The 21378-nt window shown below is 38.3% G+C and overlaps 1 protein-coding gene across 1 annotated transcript in view; it reads left to right on the forward strand.

Moving 5' to 3' along the window:
• Positions 1–3225: 3225 nt before the first annotated feature.
• The window catches only part of rxfp1 (relaxin family peptide receptor 1), a 73385-nt gene continuing 55232 nt past the window's right edge, over positions 3226–21378 (forward strand). Inside the window, exons 1-2 of the mRNA XM_073820487.1 lie at positions 3226–3425; positions 5305–5454. Of these exons, the coding sequence (XP_073676588.1) occupies positions 3383–3425; positions 5305–5454 (193 nt within the window). The 5' untranslated portion in view covers positions 3226–3382. The remainder of the gene's footprint in view (positions 3426–5304; positions 5455–21378) is intronic.

The raw sequence follows: 21378 nt of genomic DNA on the forward strand, positions 1-21378 counted from the left end.
TAGAAACCGGTGTTTTTGGCACATTTTGTGTGAGAACGATTATTTCAATGATTTGCTTCCTCGTAATTGAGTTTTCATTGATGTGTCTAAAAGCAATTGCCTAGAACATATTTTAATTTCTTCAGCATGCCCAGAAACCACAGCAGTGATGAAGCTCCTTTGGAAATATGCATCCCTCTCTGAGATTAGCTGCTGCTCTAGAAAATCTGCTCTCTGGTTTGCATTTGTTAGAATTTAAATAGGGTCGGTGTCAAACCGACAGAGAGATTGAATTATGTACCAGGCAAATAGCAATTGAGAGATTCAAATAAATGGTGTAAGATTGCCAGAATGGCCAGTCTAGATTGTCAGATGCCACTCTTGTTAATTACAAGCTGTTTGCTTGGGGAAGCCATATGATATTTTAGATTCATGTCTGTGTAGTATACCAAGATATAAGCTGCTATAATGAGAAGACTGTGTTGTAGAAATCACTCAGAGTATCTGGGTCATGACGGAGAGGGAGGTTAAAGAGAGCTCACTGTAAACTTATTCAAGCTGTTAGCTGTAAATTAGTTACGATTTAGAACTAAAAAGAGCAAGTGGTTCTTTTATTACAACATGTTTCTCCCTAGTGTGTGTGTGTGTGTGTGGCAACTCTGAGGAAATGGAGCAAGATATAAGATTCGAGAGGAGAACAGCACTCGGCTCTTGGCTCTTGGCCCCCTTATTCATGGATCTCCAGAACACTATAGTATTAGTATTATTATTAGTGTCATCCATTTCCAATCGCTGACAGACATCACAATATTAAGTAGCAATCATGATTCCTTTTTTCCATCCCCTCTCCCACAACCCACCAAGTACCGCATTCGGAAAGGAAATGCTGTGTACTACGGAACCCTTAAAGGTAATAAATATGAGATAGGAATAAAAAATAATGTAAATTTCATATACTATATTTCAATAATGTCTCTTGCAATAGAGTGTTTTCACAACGCGTCATCAATCGGTCATATTTTTCAGCACTAAGCATAAACAATGCCACTACAGACTGCCAAAAGTTATAACAAATCCAGGAGAACAGTGCAAAAAACTCTGTGAGGAACAAAGGGTGTTTGTGGTTGGCCAAACTGAATCAGGATTTCCAGAGCAAGAATCCTGATGTTCATGCTTTACTAATCATTTCCAGTCAGGTAGGTGAAATATTAGGCTAATATCTAATAATACTGCTTGTTCGTATCTTCACCAACGCTCATTATGGCCGTGAAGCCCCACCTTCATAATGAAAGAGCCAATTGTTGATTAGTGAAGTCAGCGTGTCACCGCAGCTGCTGTTAGAAGTCCTGGTTGCTATAAAAACAATAGGCGCTCTGGTTCATCTTGCCTGAAAAATAAGAGTTTTTTAACACTATTGGAGCACAAGGAACCATATTTATGAGGCAGTTCTTGTCGGATTTATTCTGTGATTTAAAATATGAAATTTAATTGTAAGACTGGTGAACAGATTTTGATGAAGAATTTGATGTTTCCCTATTCAATGAGATAGGAGCTGCACTTGAATGTCCGAGAGGTGTTTGAAAGATGGCCGCCGAGTGACATGACTTGCCTTAAAGGGACTTTGGGTAGGCCAAGTGAAATGTACTGTAATGTATCAGGTTACCTCAAGTGGCTAACCGCGTGCCTTTAGTGGCTCAGAACACATTATTCGCTTTCTGTGCCCTTCCGAATCGAGGGTTTGCACTTACGTCACGATTTGGTCAGTTCCCCTGGATGCGCAGCCATATTGGAGATACTCAGATGTAAACAATAGCATTGATTGCACAGTTAATGTACTACTGAATACATTGTTCTGCTAATTTATGCTGTCTAAAACAGGGGGAAAAAACTTGTGGAAGATGCTAAATCACTCAGTATCACTTAGAGATGGACTTAGTAAGCAGGAAATATTATAGCAGGACAATATTTTGACAAAAGTCAATAGGTAAAGATACATACAAGTAGTTTTATTTAAGATATTAGCCTAATAGTTCACTTACCTGACCGGAAATAAAAAACAAAGACATGTTGTCAAGATGCTTGCTTTAGAATGGTTCAGTTTGCCCAACCATAAACGCCTTTTGTTCCACAGACAGTTTTTTGCACTCTTCTCCTTGATTTGTTATAACTTTTGGTAATCTATAATACTCTATGTGTTTTTTTCCTGCTCTGAACAGTCCAAAACATGACAATAATTGACCATTTTCAGCAGCAGTAATCAGAAAAAATATGCAAGTTTTCAGTGTCATTGTTTACATTCAGTGCCGCTATTATGGTTGATTGATGACCTATCACTCTTTACGACTTCAGCATCAGGGCACACTGTAAACATTGTCTGATGCCAATTTGGTAGACATCACCAACCTCCATTTTTTTTATTATAAAAAGTATCACCAAAACATGAATATGACTCATTTTAGATATTTAAACTTTAAAGGAATAGTTTACTCAAAATTGAACATTTGCTAGAAATGTACTCACCCTCAGGCCACCCAAGGTGTAACTGAGTTTGTTTCATCATTGGAACAGATTTAGAGAAATTTAGCATTACATCATGTGCCCACCAATGGGTCCTCTGCAGTGAATTGGTGTTTGAACTCTCCCATTCACTGCAGATTTCTACTGGTGAGCAAGTGATGTAATGCTAAATTTCTTCTTTTTTTAGACAGTGCCTCCATCTGTGGCTGTAACACAATACCCTTTGATCACCACTGTCTGGCGTGATATTGGGACAGCTTCCCCACTGAGCCTGTGACCCAGACCTGGACTTGACTGTCTGAAGGTCAGGTTCTGGCTGTTGCACAAGGACAAGCTGCCACAATGTTCCTTCAGCCAGGGTTTTAAGCCATTTTGCCATTAATGTCATGTGGATGTCGATGAACTGGGCAACAATCACATGGCTTGTTGAAAGGACGTCCTGACAGCATTTTGAGAGCAGAGAAGACAGGTCAGGCAATCAAATAAAAGCCTGCTGACAACAAGTTTGGGTGGTACTCAAATCATTATGTCAAACTATTGTGTATACTTTTGAAGAACACGGATGTATTAAACCCCTACACTTGTTCGTGGATTTGAAGAAAAGCGATGTAGTTCATAGCAAAGTCCCTCCCCCAGGTTTCGGTGCGTTGTGCATGTGCTCTCTGCGCTCCAACCTCAGTCCGTGCGCGCACAAGAGCGCACTGAGCATCTCCGCGGATCTGACGGATCTGTCCGAATCGTACAATTCGCACACAACTTTTCTTTCTTTGTTCGAGGAGGCTGACAACGAGGGACTATCTAATTCTTCTTTTTAATCAGTCAGGGGAAGATAGAGAGCGCGCACAGGGGTTTCATCTGTTGTTGGACATCCTCAGTCGCCGTTACCATGCAAGTTTACATCGCCAGCATCCTGATGTGCGGTGTGTCGGGTGAGTTGTGTTTCACCTTGTGTTTTCCTCATTCAGTTATCAGAGAAAGCGTATGTATGATGTACAACTAATTCAGATAAACTTTTACTATGAACTGTGTACGTGCTTTTAATAAGTTTTTGTCCCACGTGGAAACTGGTGTATTTTATGTTTTTTTTTTTTTTTTGATACATTGATGATTATTGATGTATATTAATTTTAATTTACTATTACCCTATAATGCCAATTTACGCACGCATTTAAAAGCGTATCTGGGGTAACGTAACTTTTACTGTCAGTATTTTTTTTCGCGCAATGTTGGCGACGTTTGAAGACGTTTTGAACAAAACACTAAAGATTTGGTGATACGTAAATAAGTATGAGGTGACAATGAGAGCACTTATAATTTGTCAATGTACCATTCATTATGGACGATGATTGAGCCGTTGTTGCTATGGTTACCTCTTCACTCAAGGGCGATTTCTGTTCGCTAGCCTATTTATATATAGCGCAGCCTGACTAACTTCTAATCAAACTTTTTTGTGGTCAGTGAAACGTTGTTTAAACGTTGTTGAAATATACAAGCTTACATAAAAAAAAATGGATAGCCTACTTGTCTACCCTGTTCGGCTAAACCTTTACTTTGATGTTGTAATTATGATTTAATTGGCTTAATTCGGACTCTGCTTTCCAGTGTTAAGTAATTAAAGTATATCAGTTTGGCTGGTTTGAAGGAGTATGATCTGTATTATGTAACCCTGGACCACAAAACCAATCTTAAGTAGCATGGGTATATAGTGTAGCTTATGGTTAGAGATATGTCAAAAGGGGCTTTATCCAAGGTAAGCGTCTTGATCCAAGAACCACTCAATACAACTGCAATGAGATTCAGATCCTCCAAGAAAGATATAGACTTTTACTCCTTGGAAATAAAGTGAAGAGAGCAAAAAGAACAGGATGTACATTACTAAAAAAAATTTTTTTGTGATTTCAGGCCATTTCAGAAAGAGGGCTTTTCCATTTCTAAAATGATTTTATTTTAATGAAAAATATTTTTACTTAAGATCTGATTTAGAAAATGTTCCTCCTTTTGTCTTGGACTTGTATAACAACAAGTTCTCAGTCTTGGATTCATTATAAATTACGTCCATTCACAAGCTGTGAATGGAGACTAATAGTGTAATAAGTGACATCTAATTAAGTTCTTAATTATCATCATGACCTTTGTATACAGTTTGTGTTTAAGCAAATAGGAAATTAAGTGTATTACCCAGGCTGAGCAGAATCCATTATGCTGAAGTGTTATGTGTTTCACCTTATTACAAACTTTTCATCACCATTTCAATAAGATGCCTTTGAAACGCATCTAATTTCTCTCTGTTGTATAAATCCTAGACCTTAGTGTGCTCTATGCCCATTCAGAAAAGAAGAAAAGCAAAAAAGCTCCTGCGTGATAAATCGCCCTGTACCTTCTGCCCCCAAGCTTTTGCTACACTACAGCAATTCTTCATGTTGACACACAACTACTTCTTCTGTTGGGCTGTTTATTCATAGATCTATAGGTTGCCTTGAGAATGACTTGCAGTAATTTGAGTCATGTAGAAGGTAACGATAAAACGTTGAGTGAAGAATAATAAAACCTTTCTTTGATTTTTATCAGTCATTAGAAAAAAGTAGCTGCACAATGTATGGCGGTGTATTTTACTATATAATGTGTTACCAGTTAACATAAGAAAAAGGTTGTGAATTACTAATAGTAAAAAAAAAAAAACGCTTTTATATTTGTGAAAACTGTATTACACCTCACAGTCCAAGAAACAGACAAATGCAACAGTGTAACCGGAGACTGAATGAATAAAGCTCAATTTCTCTCTTGTTTCTGTCTTTGTCTCTTCTGAAGTGGTGCTGACCATGTTTAATGTATCAGAGGATAGGGCTCACTGCCCGCTGGGCTACTTCCCCTGTGGAAACCTCAGTACCTGTCTTCCTCAGCTGCTACACTGCAATGGCGTGGATGACTGTGGCAATCAGGCAGACGAGGAGAACTGTGGTTAGTTCAGATTCCTTCCTGTTGGCCTCTTGTCATTTCCCCTGTGTGCTATTTTAAATGTTTTTTGTTTTAGCACTTTATTCTGGTGTTGAGCATAGATTTGCTTATCTAAGGCAATTTTACACTGGCAACACCAATATTTACACTGCATGATGCAATTTAATACCACACAGACAAATTTTTAATACCACACATAGGCAGTATAAATGTGTTTATTTTTGGTCATTTAATAGAATTGATTTGAGTAACCTTCCAAGAGTGGTGGTGATATAACACCCTGTCTATGTAACGCAAGTGGTGCAATGTGTAAAAAGCAATAAGAACCCATAATCAGTAAACATGCCCTGTACTATATCTGTCACACTCTACCAGCTTATGAATGGATTTGTAATGTTTGCTGTGATGCACAGCACTGAGACTTTTCATGTTTGTATCACTCTGCTTGTCTTTGTTGAGCAGACTGACTGTCAGTTATTGTAGTGGTGGGAATTTTTTAGTGCTAATCTAAAATGCAATTTTTTGCATCTAAAATGCAGGTTTCTCAATTAAAATTTCCTGATAATTTACTCACCCCCATGTCATGCAAAATTTTCTTGTCTTTCTTTCTTCAGTCGAAAAGAAATTAAGGTTTTTGAGTGAAACATTCCAGGATTTTTCTCTATATGTGATGTGATTTAGGAAAACCCAATACATGGAATTATCCCTTTTTAGGTTTTGATACCATATGAAAACCCTGTCCTGTTTTTACTTTGTCCATATCTTAAAAGTAACAAAAGTTATGGCTATCATAAGTTGGCTGATGGCTATGATTTTCACGAATGGAATTGTGAGAAAAATGGGTTTAAAGTGAGAGGGGTTTCACTTTCACTTGACGGGTTTAACAAGAGCTGTCTGTTAAGTCATGAGCGCTATAGAGAGTTTTCCGCCATCAATCCAATAGTCGGCCATTGAGGCGACACTGAATGTAAGCAATGCCCTTGAACCCGAATTAAACTTGTACTTTGGCTTGACTGGCAACGCTCCGCTCATCCGTACGTCTGCCTAAAGGATCCAAGACTCGACAATGGAGTGGAAGTGCCCAGGTGAAGCAGGGAGGCAAAACTGTCCTGTTCAGGACTTTATGGTCTGTAAATAGACTATTGTAGTTTAATTAAACTGCTATCAAATGTTAGCAATAGCAGTCAATTAACAAAAGGACATACATATTGTTAAGAGTAAATATTCACATCGTTTTAAAAGGTTTAAAGGGAGCTAAGGCAGACAACAACACAACCCTTACGAAATTAACTATGGTTTTATTCAAAATAAAACTAAAAACCATGGTTACTAGTTAAAACATGTTAACCACAAATTAACAATGGTTTTGCTACACTATATAGTATTATCATTGCATTTGTAGTAAAAGTCTGGTTATACAAATGGTAATTAATCTGCAGTGGTTACTATATATATATTTTTTTTACCATAGGCATTATAATACCATAGCTAATTTTTCTTAGGACAAAACATGACCCATGATAATGCAAAAACATGGTCAGTTTTGAGATTTTTCTATAAAGATATATTCAAGATGTAGCCATTATTGTTTGACATTTAGGCAAGATAAAATAATAACTAAGATAAACAACTAATAAATGTAAGCTTATAGGCCCTATACTATGTGCAAACAAATCACAGTGAGATGTGTTGATGAAAAGTGACACGTACAAGAAAAAAACAAAACACACATGTCAGGGAAAATTAAGAGATTAAGAAAATGGGAAGTTCAAGAGATAACGTTTAATTATTTTGCGCGTCCACAGTCTAGGGATTTCAACTTTTCTGTGATGATGATGATGGCCGTACAAAAATATTGTTGTCTCTGGTTTCAAAATTTGTTGTGGGTGTATGGGATGGCCTGGATGAGTGTGAAATTTCCCAGCCTGAAATTTAGTCCCAATCCACCCCAGGCTCGACAAAATGGCCCTTTGCATTGCATTCATGTTTCAAAATATAATTTGTGTGGAAATACTATGTTATTATTGTATTTAGTCTGTAAAAGGCCGTTAACAGAGGCCAGAAACACTTAAAACAGACATAAAGAGGAGAAAATACTGTAGCAGGCAGATTAATATCACTGTTCACGATGCACACAATTTTGGAAGAACTCCTAATAATGAATTGGTGGTAGGAGTTTATATGAATTTATCTCTATCTGTTTACAGAAAGGTATAAATGGCACAACTGACGCCTCCTCTTTAGTAACTTAATAATCCGATCCTTCATCTCTGGATGTGAAATAGTCCATTATAACATCGTTTAGGGGCACTGACATTACCAAGATTGAGCAGATTGAGACGAGCAAATCGTTTAAATGAGCAGCTATAGTATGTCAGACTGCATTATTGCGCTTCGCCATCTCACGATATAAAAAAAAAAAATATACACTACCAGTCAAAAGTTTGGACACACTTCCCCATTCTCTTTGATGGGTAAGTGTGTCTATACTTTTGAGTGGTAGTGTATATAAAAAAATAAAAAAATTGCGTGCCGTAGTTTACACATGACTGGCGGGGAATGTGCATTGATACACCTTTATTAAATATGTTACATGGTTTATTTTGACAGGATAACTGTTTTTGTGGTGTTCAGAGAAAGCACTTCCGCAGAGCGTTCTTAACACGAGAAAGACGTCATTTCTGCTTGCTACAATAAATCGCTATTTTTCTGCACTAAACACGTGAATTTTGGCAAGAAATTTTCAGAGATGATAGACAAGATGTTATAAAATGGTAATTTAATGAAAACCTAATTTTGACAAAAAATTGACATTCAACCTGTTTTTCAAATTTCCTGAAAGTGTCCCATCGCACATCACATATAGTGCATTTTAATGGGGATCAACGGGTTGAAGATCCAAATTGCAATTTCACTTCAGCTTCAAATGGCTCTACATGATCCCAGATGAGGAATAAGGGTCAGTCATTGTCTAAAGAAAAAATACACAATTTATATACTTTTCAACCGCAAATGCTTATCTTCACAAGCTCAGCGATGTGCCTCTACCTAATCATGCTGGAAAGGTCACACGTGGTTACTGTAGTTCTTTGTCTGTGGACGTCGGTTCAAAAAGGTTGGGTAGGGCGACAAATGTAATTTTCTCCTCCAACTTCAAAATCATCTCGTCGTAGGCACACATCACAGAGATAGTGCAAGATAAGCATTTGTGGTTAAAAAGTATATAAATGGTTAGTTTTTTAGAAAATGACTATTTGTTTTGCTAGATAAGACCCTTATTCCTTGGTTCCTTGGCTGGGATCATGTAGAGCCCTTTAAAGCTGCATTGAAACTGCAATTTGGACCTTCAACCTGTTGAAGTCCACTATATGGAGAACAATCCTTGTTTTCCTCCAAAAACTAAATTTCTTTTTGATTGAAGAAAGGAAGACAAGATCTTAAATTACCTGGGAGTGAGAAAATATCAGAAACTTTTAATTCTGGAGTAAACTACTCCTTTAAGTTCTTGTTTTTTTTTTTTTTTAGCTGTTGATCACTTTTGCAATCATACGAACATGTAGTTTTACAGGTTTAAAAATATCTCTGTTTTCAGGTAGCCATTTGAATATTGTTTGAAATGAAACATCCTGAGATATTTAGAGTATTCAGCAATAAAGAAACAAGATTTGAGAGATCCTATTGCGTAAGAGCTTATTGTCCCTGTTCTGCTTTTTCCCTGGTATCTGTGATTCCTGCAGTATTTCTCATCTCCTATCCTTCTATATTTTGCATCTCATGTTTTGATTCGTGTGCTTTGTTTCTTCTATCCAGATTCTGACTATTTCTGCTCCTTTTCTCCGCCTCTCTCTTTTCTTCATTCTATGACTGCGAGGTGCAACCATGTCACTTGACTTTGCTTCCACTTCTGGATGCTGATTACAATACATAATCAGTCAAATTTTCATCTGTATGGATTGTCATATTTAATTTACCATCTCATCCATCTTTCTGAATAACAAAAGCCAAGTAGTTAAACAGCTTGGTTTGTCATCAGACTCCAGTCCCAAGCCCCAATTGATTTTCTTTTTCACCGGATTATCTTCTAATAGTCTCAAAGGTATCTGCTGAGAAAGTACTGATGAAGAACAAGTTAAGTTGTAATTATCCTCCCACCTCAAAATCAAATTGCATTTTGTTACAAGAGAAAACCCAGAGTGTTGCATACCTTGCCAAGAGATGGTAATTTCCAATTGATTCCCTCAGTAATCATTTACTTAAGCAATGTCACAAAGTGTTACAATGGCCCTAGTGGTTGCATTGGCAGTTTTGATAATGTCATACTTGTCAGAAACAGTGTGTACCCAGCCGTTTGGCAACTGTCTCACGGCATCTGTCACAGCAACTGTATCAAACTCAATCTTAAGTGTCATCATTTGGCCCCTACAGCGGCAGGCACCGCGTTTAACCTTGTCTTACTCGCTTTCTCGGCCTTTGTACGATGGAGAACGGGGGGAGATTAAAAGCCGTTGTGTCGGCACCAGACTGTAAAAGGTCAGGACGGGAAGGGAAATGTCACAGTGTACATAATATCTTAAGACATTTGCTCAGACCTGTGTGTTGAGTCAAGCAGAACAGGATAGACAGGAAGCGAGAGATCCTCTAATGCTTTTCCAAATCCCCGCGATTGGTATTCCGAGCGTTCGAGATTCCACTCCCACCTTTCTTATCGCATTCCGCTTGTCGTAACGAAGTTATCAAAGCCTTTTCAGGTCCAAAAAGGTCACTGTCGGATATCGCTGTAAACGATAGGCATGAATTATCCAGGCTTAGCACCTGGCATGAAGACTTGCTCTCGCTGTTCGGCGAAAAGTTGGATGTAGATGAAAGGCCAAGTGACCTAAATGATAAGCTGTACTTGAGCTCTCAAAAGTTGGTAAAAGCATTTTTTCAAACTAGAAAGAGAAGAAAAAGTGACTTTGAGATTTGATAGATAATGAAGTTTTTTGGATAAACAATTGAATCTCTATATAAAACCAAAGTGAAGATGCGGGCCCACCCGCAGTCAATCTCATTCTGTCTCTCTCTCATCCACTCTCTCATGAGGATGAAAGACAGGGACATGAACACATTTTGACTCTGGGTGACGCCACAGAGAAAGCCATTTGTCATTTTTGCCATGAACGCTTTGAACCTCAAGAGCTTTGTTGGATTGTAAAGTCCCTCAGGAACAGAGCGTCCATCTGAGGGCTCATATACATTTTGTCATCGGTAATGGCGTGTAGCTTTGATTTAGCATCGTATTAATCTTAGAAAGTGAAGTTCGACCACTGCACCACAGACAGTCATCCATTATGGTGGCGGTTTATTCTATTCCAAGTAATCTTTTGTCTCCGTATCAGCTTTTTTACTTATCTCAGAGAGATTTTTTCCAATCCTTTTGGTGACTTCTGTGTGGCTTTTCTTCTTGTAGAAAACTCTTTTGTGCATCTTTTGTGAATTGTTTCAACAGTGTGTGGGTACATTGTGATTGTTTTGTTAGCTGGAGATAAGACTGGGACTGTGTTGTTTGGAGGCTGGATTCTCTTGAAGTAATCCAGCGAATCCGAAATATCTCACAAGGCTTTCTTCTGATTATGAGTTTTGCAATATCAAATAAACAAAGCATTAAATTAATCTTGCCAGCCGACAAACTGCTTTGTCATCCCACCTGTTTAGTAGGCCCCGAGTAATTTCATGAAGTCATGGTGTATTTTATACAGCCGAGTTTTGCAATACTAATATAATATCTCAAAGGGTTTTGTAGTTCCTAGTTGTACATATGTTTAATTTAAGTGTCTCTGATGCTTTGAGTGGTACAGCTCAGAAATTTGATTTTATATTTAAATCCCTGAAGTGAAAGTCTCTAAAAGTCTTCGTGTCGCATTACAAGTAACAATGAATTATATTAAAGAGATTTCCTTTTTTTATAGGAAGTACCATCTCAGTACTACATGATTAATTGCCTTCTAGTTTAAAAGAACAGCACATCAACAAGGTCTTGATGCACAGTTGGATATGTGACCCCAGGCAACTGCTGAAAATACTTCAGTTTCTGATAAATTGGCTGAAGGATTTAGTGAACATATTATCATTAATTCTTATATGCTGGATGTGTTACTTTTGTTGTTTTAGAAATGCACAAGATGGAAATCCTATCCATTTTGTTTGGTTGGCTGAAAATGGCAAAATGCAATGTTAATAAGGTGTCACACTGTGCATTGATTCAGTGTCCGTTCATTTATTTTACACCAATTACAGACCCACATTAATATATGATTCATTTATAATTCCATTACAGAACTGTGTATTTTCAGCCAAGATACCATTAAATAAAACTATTAAAATAAGGTTGGCTGCATTAGCCCTTGCACAGATTGAAAATCTGAGATCAATTTGTCATTTTTTGGGATCGTCATATTAAATAGGACAGACTTTGTGCCAAACTGAATATGATGATTTTTTTTAGCAACATGAATTATGCAGAACTTTCAACATAGGTTCATTGAAATTTCCAGTTGAAATGAACACTAGAGGCAGTAAAACTCAGACAAGTTTTATTTCTTTCCACACAAAGTATGATTTACAGGTACAGAGTTTTGATTAATAAAGCCTAATTTTCACACAATTACTTATAGAATATTATGTTATGACTATAACAATTTAACATCCTATGCAATTTGAAAATGGACACTTTTGAATGTTGTTGTCACATATACAGATTCATATGCATTAGTTTACTGATTTAGTTTAATTTAAAATTAAGAATAAAAAAATAAGTTACATTTACCCTGATCTTCAAATTCAAAAAGTCCATATGAGTTACATATGAATCGCTCATCCTTAGTCTGAAAATATGGATCTCAAAATCACGCAATCATTGTTGGAAAGGTTTCAAATAAACAAACAAACAAACAAAAAAAAATGCTGAAAAATCAAAGAATTTGTGGGACCTAAAGGATTTTCCTGAAGAACAGCAAAATCCCTAGGACAAACATGGGACTCAATCAAGTGTATGTAAACTTTTGAACAGGGTTATTTTTTATAAATTCAACTATACACATAAAATTCTGCAAAACCAAACAATTTGTGGGACCTGAAAGAGAGCAGTTTAACTGTTCAGGACAAACAAGGGACTCATGAACAACTATTAAGAACAACAACAAAAAACACAGCTGTGGATCATTCAGGTAACAACACAGTATTAAGAATCAAGTGTACACTTTTAAACTGGGTTAGGATTGTGGTGGGTGGTCCATTAGGGAGCTGAAATGATAAGAAAGAAATTGACTTAAAACACCAAAGGGTGCATGCAGCTCTAACAAAGATGAATGTGCTAAACTAATAATTGATTAGCTGTCTCTCAGCGGACCCCGTAACCTTGGTCATGCCCCATCAGTTCCCTCTAGGCGTGATTGGAAAGTGATTGCATTTACTGTATGTGGTACATTTTCTCTGCTGAAATGCACTGAAAAAGCAGTGGAAGGAAATATGATAGCTGTCTGTCTGCCTGTCTGTCATTTTATTTGTCTATCTCTTCTATCTATTTGCTCTGTCATCAGGAGTTCTAGGTGAGTGAGACATCTCGTTTTGCTTCCTGATAGCACTGCAAGTAAAGACTTTTGAAGTACGTATCTAGCTACACATATAAAATCATGCACTATGCATGTTTTGCATATTCACAGCCCAACATGGATAAAAAATACATCATAGAAATTATATAATTAAGTATATGCAAATGCAGTGCTTAAACATTTACAAAACTAGACACATTATTATTCAGGTACGCTTGAGTGTGCAGTAGCTCATAGAGAGGGGTAGATGAATAATGCATTATATTTCAAAATAGATCTTAATGAAACATCATTAGGAAGTTAAATAAGATGTCTCACTCATCTAGTACTCTTGAAGTGGTCTTACAGTTTTTGAAGCAACATAATCATACATTTGGCAGGTATTTTAGAGATTGTTTTTATTAAAGCAGATATGGATGAATGAATAAGCTGAAATGTATGATATAACGTCAGTCAAATGAATGAGCCACTTGTTCTTTGGGGAGTTATTAGAAGACAGCAATCAAAGGACTATTGACTCTGACAAAGACATCACAACTCTTTATAGAAACTGAGATTTTTTGAGAAAAAAGAAGTACAGTTGGGCTTTGGTGTAAGGACGGCAGGGTGCTAACTCTTTGCTCTCAGCATCAATTGTTTCAGAGGCAGCTTTGTTTTCCCATGAGGCTTCCCTGCTAATTTCAGGCCAGACCCACACCTGCTGCTCTCATGTTGTTCAGATATATGTTATCTAAAATTGGTGAATGTAGTCATTTGGCGTTTAATGAATAAATTATGACTTCATAAACTGAGTGGGCATTCAAAGATTTGTGTCTTGAAATAGCAAACACCTGAAACATTTGAAATCGTTTAATGTTCACAAAAGCTTATAACTTTACAAGTGGCTGACCTTGTCATCCCGAACTTTATGAATTTTGGATATTTTTGATGAAATATGTATCAAAACCTGTATCTTAGAAGGAAAGCCATTTTTTGTACACTACCAGTCGAAAGTTTTTGAACAGTAAGATTTTTGATGTTTTTTTTTTTTTTTTTTTTTTTTTTTTTTTAAAGACTCTTCTGCTACACTACTATTTAAAAAAATAGTTTTCTATTTTTTTATTTGAATACATAAAAAAAAGAGTTTTCCCCCTATTTTTTTTAAATTCCTACATTTATTTAACAAATATGCTTTACATTGGTCAAAAGTGATGATAAAGACATTTATTATGTTACAAAAGATTGCTATTTTAGATAAATGCTGTTCTTCTGCACCTTAAAAAGCTTCTACTCAGCTGTTTTCAACATAATAAAAAGTAATAAAAAAAAATGTTTTTTGAACAGCAAATCAGAATATTACAATGATTTCTGAAAGAGCATGTGATTGGAGTAATGATGCTAAAAATTCAGATTTGAAATCACTGGAATAAATTGCATTTTAAAATTTATTCAAATAGAAAATAGTTATTTAAAATAGTACAAATATTTCAAAACTTTACTGTTTTTGCTGTACTTTGGATCAAATAAATGCAGGCAGAAGACACTTCTTTAAAAAACATTTTAAATTTTACTGTTCAAAAACTTTTGACTTGCAGTGTATATCAAGGTGAATAAGTTTAATAAACATTAAAAGTTCTTTGCGTGCTTAATTGGGACATAGAGATGATTAATTATTAGCTAAACAGATTGATGCTTTTTTCTTTGTCTAGACGAGCAGCTTGAGCTTTTTCAAAAAAAAAGAATGTGTGATAAGAATGTGCAACTTTATCTTATTAGTATTTATTATTTTTATGTCATATCATTTTATAGCACACGTATATTTTTTTATATTAGGATAAATCATATGCAGTACAAAAATGAACAGCTGCTAAAATGTAAACACTTTTACTTGTGAACTTCAAAGATCCATAAATGTTCAGAATCCTTTGATGTTGGTTTTCAGAATCCTTTGCATTTAATTTGCATTAAATACGTTTGCCTTTTTTTAGACAAATCATCTGCACCATTTACTGATAAAGTTGAACATTTATGTTTTATATGCTGTCACTATTAAATATTATACATTGTTTAGGAAGTATATGTGCAAATTGTATATAATTGCACTTTATAAAGTTAGTTTTTGGAGTGATTGAATGAGCCATGTATATACAATACTTTTGTCTCTCTGTCTATTTGTGTAATCTTCATAGATGTATCATAGACTAGAGATCTGAGATCCATAAGATAGAAATACAGTTCTGACTGGCTTGAATTCCACACTGTCATTATAACTCAGAAATTTAATATGACACTTAGTGAGTTAAAAGAATGAAAGATAAAGGCACTGCAAACATAATGAATGTTTCAAAGTTGCATTGACTAGTAATATAGGCTCAGTTTGACACTTCAAAACATTTCTTTTTATCACTGCAAGCTTATGTGTTTATCTAATTAGGGGTGAGGATCAGTGTTGCTGATCTGTCAGGGTGTTGGAGTTGACATTATTTACATCTGTGCATTGGAGAATGAGGTAACAGTACATAAACAGTGCCAGTTGCGATTCCTCAGTAGTGGAGAATGGGGGAAAATGTATTTCTGCTCTATTTTTAAACACTTCTGAGTTCACTCATGATTGAGAGATCCAGCAGGAAATTTCTAACGTCTGCCAAATATATAGGTAGATTAAAATGTGTGAAAGTTAGCCCAACTTTGAGCTGTTCTTTGAAACTGTCAATAAGCGTGATGCTGTCAAAATCTAGTCAGCGTCTTTACATTTCCTTCTGTAGAATCCAAATGTTAGTGGCTGAGCTTACTTTAAAGAAACTCCCTCAGCATTTCAATCTGATCTTAAGAGTTTAATAAAACACTTGCAGCGAAAAATTTTGAGCCAGATTTACTAACAGCTTGGTGTTTGGTGTTAAAATAGTACTGTCAGGATTTACTAAAGAACCACAGTGAAGAATTAGTGCTGAAAATGGGTGGACAGTTATTTTTGTGCCTAACCTTATTGAATATGCATGAGTTTCCCTTTAAGATGCAAAATTAATGGGAGGAGAGTATTAAAATGAATCACGCAATGCAATTTGCTAACGTTTGTGCTTATCAAATTACTGGTATTTGCGCCATTATTCAATACCCAAAAAAGCATGTATTAAATCAGGCGGTAATTTGTGCTCCTCTTGATAAATTGTGCTGGTCATTTCGGAAATGATCTGGCCGCATCTGTGTTCTTAAATGTGTGCATTATCATCGCTTTTATGGAATAGGACTCTAACGCTGTTTAGTGAATTTGCTGCCAAGACTTTACAGTCTGTTTTTGGAGGAAGGGGTAGTCAAACCAACAACACAAGTTTCTTAAAGGGTTAGTTCACCCAAAAATTTAAATTGACCCATTATTTACTCATCCTCAAGCCGTCCTAGGCGTATATGACATCCTTCTTTCAAACGAATCCAATCGGAGTTATATTAAAAAATGTCCTGGCTCTTTCAAGCCTTATAATGGTAGTGGGCAGGTGTTTCTCTTCAACAGGTCAAAATAAAGTGTCTAATAAAGTGCATGCATCTATAATAAAAAGTGCCTCAAGCAACTCCAGGGGGTGAATAAAGGCCTCCTGTAGTGAATCGATGCGTTTTTGTGAGAAAAAAATAAAAAATAAATAAATTTCATATTTGAAACTTAATAATTACTTTAATCTAGCTTGCGCTCACTGTTGTACATGGAAGCCATTCCAGGCAGATGATGTAGGGTGTCAGCGTTGTGCATGCACCTGTGAGTTTGTTTACAGAAGCAAGGGAAGCAAAATTTTCCTTACTTTATCAAAGGAAAACCAGTCTCCTCTTGACTTATTGTCAGGTTTATGTCTGTGTTTTGTCCTGTTCTGTCATGTTTTCCAAGTGTTTTTCCCCCCATGTTTCTAGTTCATTTGGTTTAGTCCTTGTTCTCCCCCTTTTGGTTTAGTCCTTTTGGTTTAGTCTTGCCCATATTTGTATTTCCCCCTCGTCATCTCGTTATCTTGTTTGTGACCACGCTCATGCTTCTGTGTATAAAGTCTGTGTCTGCTCACTCCCCAGTGTCCGTCGATGTATTGTTACACGTGTTCATCGCTTGCTCCCGGTTTTTGTTTGTTTTGTATTAGTTTCAGTGTTTCTTTTAATAAACTGTTTATATTTCATTTACTCCGGTTCTCCTCATCATTCTCCACTCCTCAACCCCGCCTGGTTGTGACAGATCGACGGACCTACACAAAGAAATATGACCTGGGCTGAGGACAAACTATGGAACCTCCAGCAAGGTGAGCGTTCGCTGGAAGAATATGTGGAGGAGTTTCTGAGTATTTACCATCTGGTGAGATGGAGTGATAAAATGATCAACGCATGCTTCCAGATGGGACTCAAAGATGATTATTTGTTCCAGTTGATTACTCCAAATGATTGCTACCGTCCCGTAGCAGATTTTGTAAATTTCATTCTCGATTTGTGTGGTTCCTCGTTCCAAGTCATGGTGGAGGATAGTAATCCTCCTCCCATCTGGAAGCCTGCAATCACCCCATCTCACCAAAAGCCAGAACCCTCCCCATATCACTCCAGCGACCTCACCCCCTCCTTGCCTCCCACGTGTCCCCAAGTCCTCCTAAGCCCCACGTTGGTCCTCAGCCCAGTATCTCAGGCCGCAGCGTCAGCTCACAAAATGGCCGCCACGCCAGCTCACAAGATGGCTGCCATGCCAGAGTCTGCAAGCAAGATGGCTGCCACGCCAGAGTCTGCAAGCAAGATGGCTGCCACGCCAGAGTCTGCAAGCAAGATGGCTGCCACGCCAGAGTCTGCAAGCAAGATGGCTGCCACGCCAGAGTCTGTTCGCAAGATGGCTGCCACGACAGAGTCTGTACGCAAGATGGCCTCCGTTCCTGAGTTCTCAGCCAAGATGACCGCCAAGCCTGAACCCCTGGCCAAGATGACCGCCGTTCCTGAGTTCCCGGGCCAAGATGGCCGCCGTTCCTGAGTTCCCGGCCAAGATGGCCGCCAAGCCTGAATCCCTGGCCAAGATGGCCGCCGTTCCTGAGTTCCCGGCCAAGATGGTCGCCAATCCTGAATCCCTGGCCAAGATGGCCTCCGTTCCTGAGTTCCCGGCCAAGATGGCCGCCGTTCCTGAGTTCCCGGCCAAGATGGCCGCCAAGCCTGAATCCCTGGCCAAGATGGCCGCCGTTCCTGAGTTCCCGGCCAAGATGGTCGCCAATCCTGAATCCCTGGCCAAGATGGCCTCCGTTCCTGAGTTCCCGGCCAAGATGGCCGCCGTTCCTGAGTTCTCGGCCAAGATGGCCACCAAGCCTGAATCCCTGGCCAAGATGGCCGTCGTTCCTGAATTCCTGGCCAAGATGGCCGCCAAGCCTGAATCCCCGGCCAAGATGGCCGCCGATCCTGAGTCCCTGGCCAAGATGGCCACCAAGCCTGAGTCTGCACCCAAGATGGCTACCGCCAAGTCAAAGTCTCCGCTGGTTCCGCCCAGCCTTCCAGAGTCTCCGCTGGTTCCGCCCAGCCCTCCAGTGACTGCGCCGCCAGAGCGCCCTCCAGTGACTGCGCCGCCAGAGCGCCCTCCAGTGACTGCGCCGCCAGAGCGCCCTCCAGTGATTGCGCCGCCAGAGCGCCCTCCAGTGACCGCTCGCCCAGAGCCTGCTCTTCCAGAGTCTCCGCTGGAGACGCCCAGCCCTCCAGAGTCTCTGCTGGGGTCGTCCAGTCCTCCAGAGCCCGCTCCTCAAGAGCGCCGTCCAGAGCCCGCTCCTCAAGAGCGCGGTCCAGAGCCCGCTCCTCAAGAGCCAGCGTGCCCTCCAGAGCCGGAGCTCTCTCCTGCGCGCCCTTCCGTGCTCTCCTGGGTGGACTATACTCTAGGTTCCCCCAAGAAAATTTTTTGGGGGGGGGGCTACTCCCCTGATCAGCCATGGCCACCTGGACTGTTTACTCGGCCATGGCTTCCTGAGCCCCCAGATCCGCCATGGCCTCCTGGACTGATTATCCGGCCATGGTCCCCTGAACCCCCAGATCCGCCATGGCCTCCTGGACTGATTATCCGGCCATGGCCCCCTGAACCCCCAGATCCGCCATGGCCTCCTGGACTGTTTTCTCTCCACTTTATATATTATTATTGGACTTCTTTTGACCCGTTGAAGAAAAACACCCACCTATTGCCATTCTAAAGCTTGAAAGAGCCAGGACATTTTTAAATATAACTCTGATTGGAGTTTAAGTCATATACACCTAAAATGGTGTATATGACTTAAAGGTGAGTAAATAATAGTGCTAATTTTCATTTTTGGGTGAACTAACCTTTTAAAAGCAGAGCTGGAAAAAAAAGGTCAGAGTCTGAAATTTTTATGTTTTTTGTATTTGTCAAAATTCGTCAGTGGCTTAGGATTTTCATAACACCTCTCAAAATGCTTGCTACATATGTGAAAAATGCAGAAAATTGAACACAATCCATATTTTTTTATGCCAGACTAAAATTGTGATTGGCGTGATTAATTTATTTTTTAATGTGCGAAAATTCCAGACAAGACTGTAGAAAATGGCCATAAAAAACTAAAATATGACTGTTTTTGACTGATATAAAAACACATAAATTCATCAAATGGTTCCTGTAGAGCTGAAAGGCATGTTATCACAACTTTTTCCATGTAGCATTTATATTGTGGTTAAAAAAAAGAATAACCTTGTTTGTAACTACTACTTTGCAAGCTAAAGGGGATTAGGATCTGAGGTGGCAGAACAGCATCTGAAACCAGAAGCGATGTTGGCTTTGACTTTTGATATTTTTCTCAGAAGAGAAAGAATGTCTTTTGTTAGCACAAAGAAAGTTCTATAATGGAAGTGATTTCTCACTGATATTCATAGCACATACCATACACTACTTGGGCTCAATATGATTTTAATAAAAAACCTCACAGCAGGCACCGGATGTCAATATAACGTCAGGTTGATGTTGGACCCCAATGTCGGACAGATGTTGCATTTTGGTTGACAATGAAAATTGGGTTGACATCAGTATTTGACATTGAGTTAAAGTTGGATTTTGGTTACACAACCTAAAAACAACAAAATATCAATGTCAGCTGATGTCGGTATTGGACGTCAAATTAATGTTGGCATTAAATGTTGACTTGACAGAATTTTGGTCTCCCAACATCACAACCAAATTTTAACCAACTATCAACTTCAGTCTTATGACACTGTGTGCTTGCTGGGTTTTAATCAGCAGGGATGAATTAAATTGATTAAAAGTATCAGTAAGGACATTTTAATGTTACAAAATATTTACATTTCAAATGAATGCTGCTTTTTTACTTTCTAACCATCAAGGAACCCACAGTTTCCACAAAAATATTAAGCAGCAAATGTTAAACATTGATAATAAAAAGAAGAGTATCTTGAGCAGCAAATCTGCAAATTATAATGATTTCTGAAGGATCGTGTGACACTGAAAACTGGAGTAATGACTGGTATCGACCCTAAACTTTAGAACAGTGTACTTCTAGAAACAAACATTCAGATAGTTGTAAGTTTGTAAAACAGCCCTTGAGAGCTTTACTGACAACATCAAACTCCAAAATGATCATAAAAGATCCTAAAAATACCATAAGTCATTTGTTTCAATATCCATTGTAAAAGTTTAGGTGCATTATTTCTCTAATTCAGTTGTGTATAACCATTGATACTAAAATTTTCTCAGTAGCCTTTGGCACACAGTCTTGCAGCACCATAGAGCACTGATGTGTAGCTTAATACAGAAATGATGGAATGTAGCGGGGGCATTTGTCACGTACGTGAACATCCGCTGACTAACACAACTGTGTCATAATTTGTCTGAACCTCAGAATGTGGAACGGTGTATGTGTCGAGGCTTTTCTCGGGCACATTAATTATAGTTATCTTTCTCATCTTGCATTTTTCAAAGCTGCCATTTCATGGTTCTCAGCTTCTTCTGTTGGGCCCTAGAAAAAAATTTCAAACTTAGAAACCCATCAAGAGAGAGAAAGTAGAGGGATGTTTTTGTTTGAAAGTGGCTCTGATTGAGGGAGGGATCCTAATTGTCTGTCTGCTGTCTAATGGTCCCATCATTCTCCCATCATTTAGTAGTAAACGAGGGTATGGAATGAAAGGTTGGGTAGATTGAAGTTCTAAAAATGTTCCTCTGGCACACTCTATATAAACTTGTTGTCCCTTGCTATAAAAATCCAGTTTTGCCATCAAAGGAATAAATCACATTTATGTATATTAAAAAGAAAACTGTGAAAATTTTTGAATAGTAAACATGACGAAGTAAATGCAGCCTTGGTTAGAATAAGATACTTCTTTAGCAGAACGTCAATACACTTGGTGATTTCTGGGCCAT

This window comes from Garra rufa, chromosome 16 (assembly GCF_049309525.1).
Source record: "Garra rufa chromosome 16, GarRuf1.0, whole genome shotgun sequence".
NCBI lineage: Eukaryota > Metazoa > Chordata > Actinopteri > Cypriniformes > Cyprinidae > Garra > Garra rufa.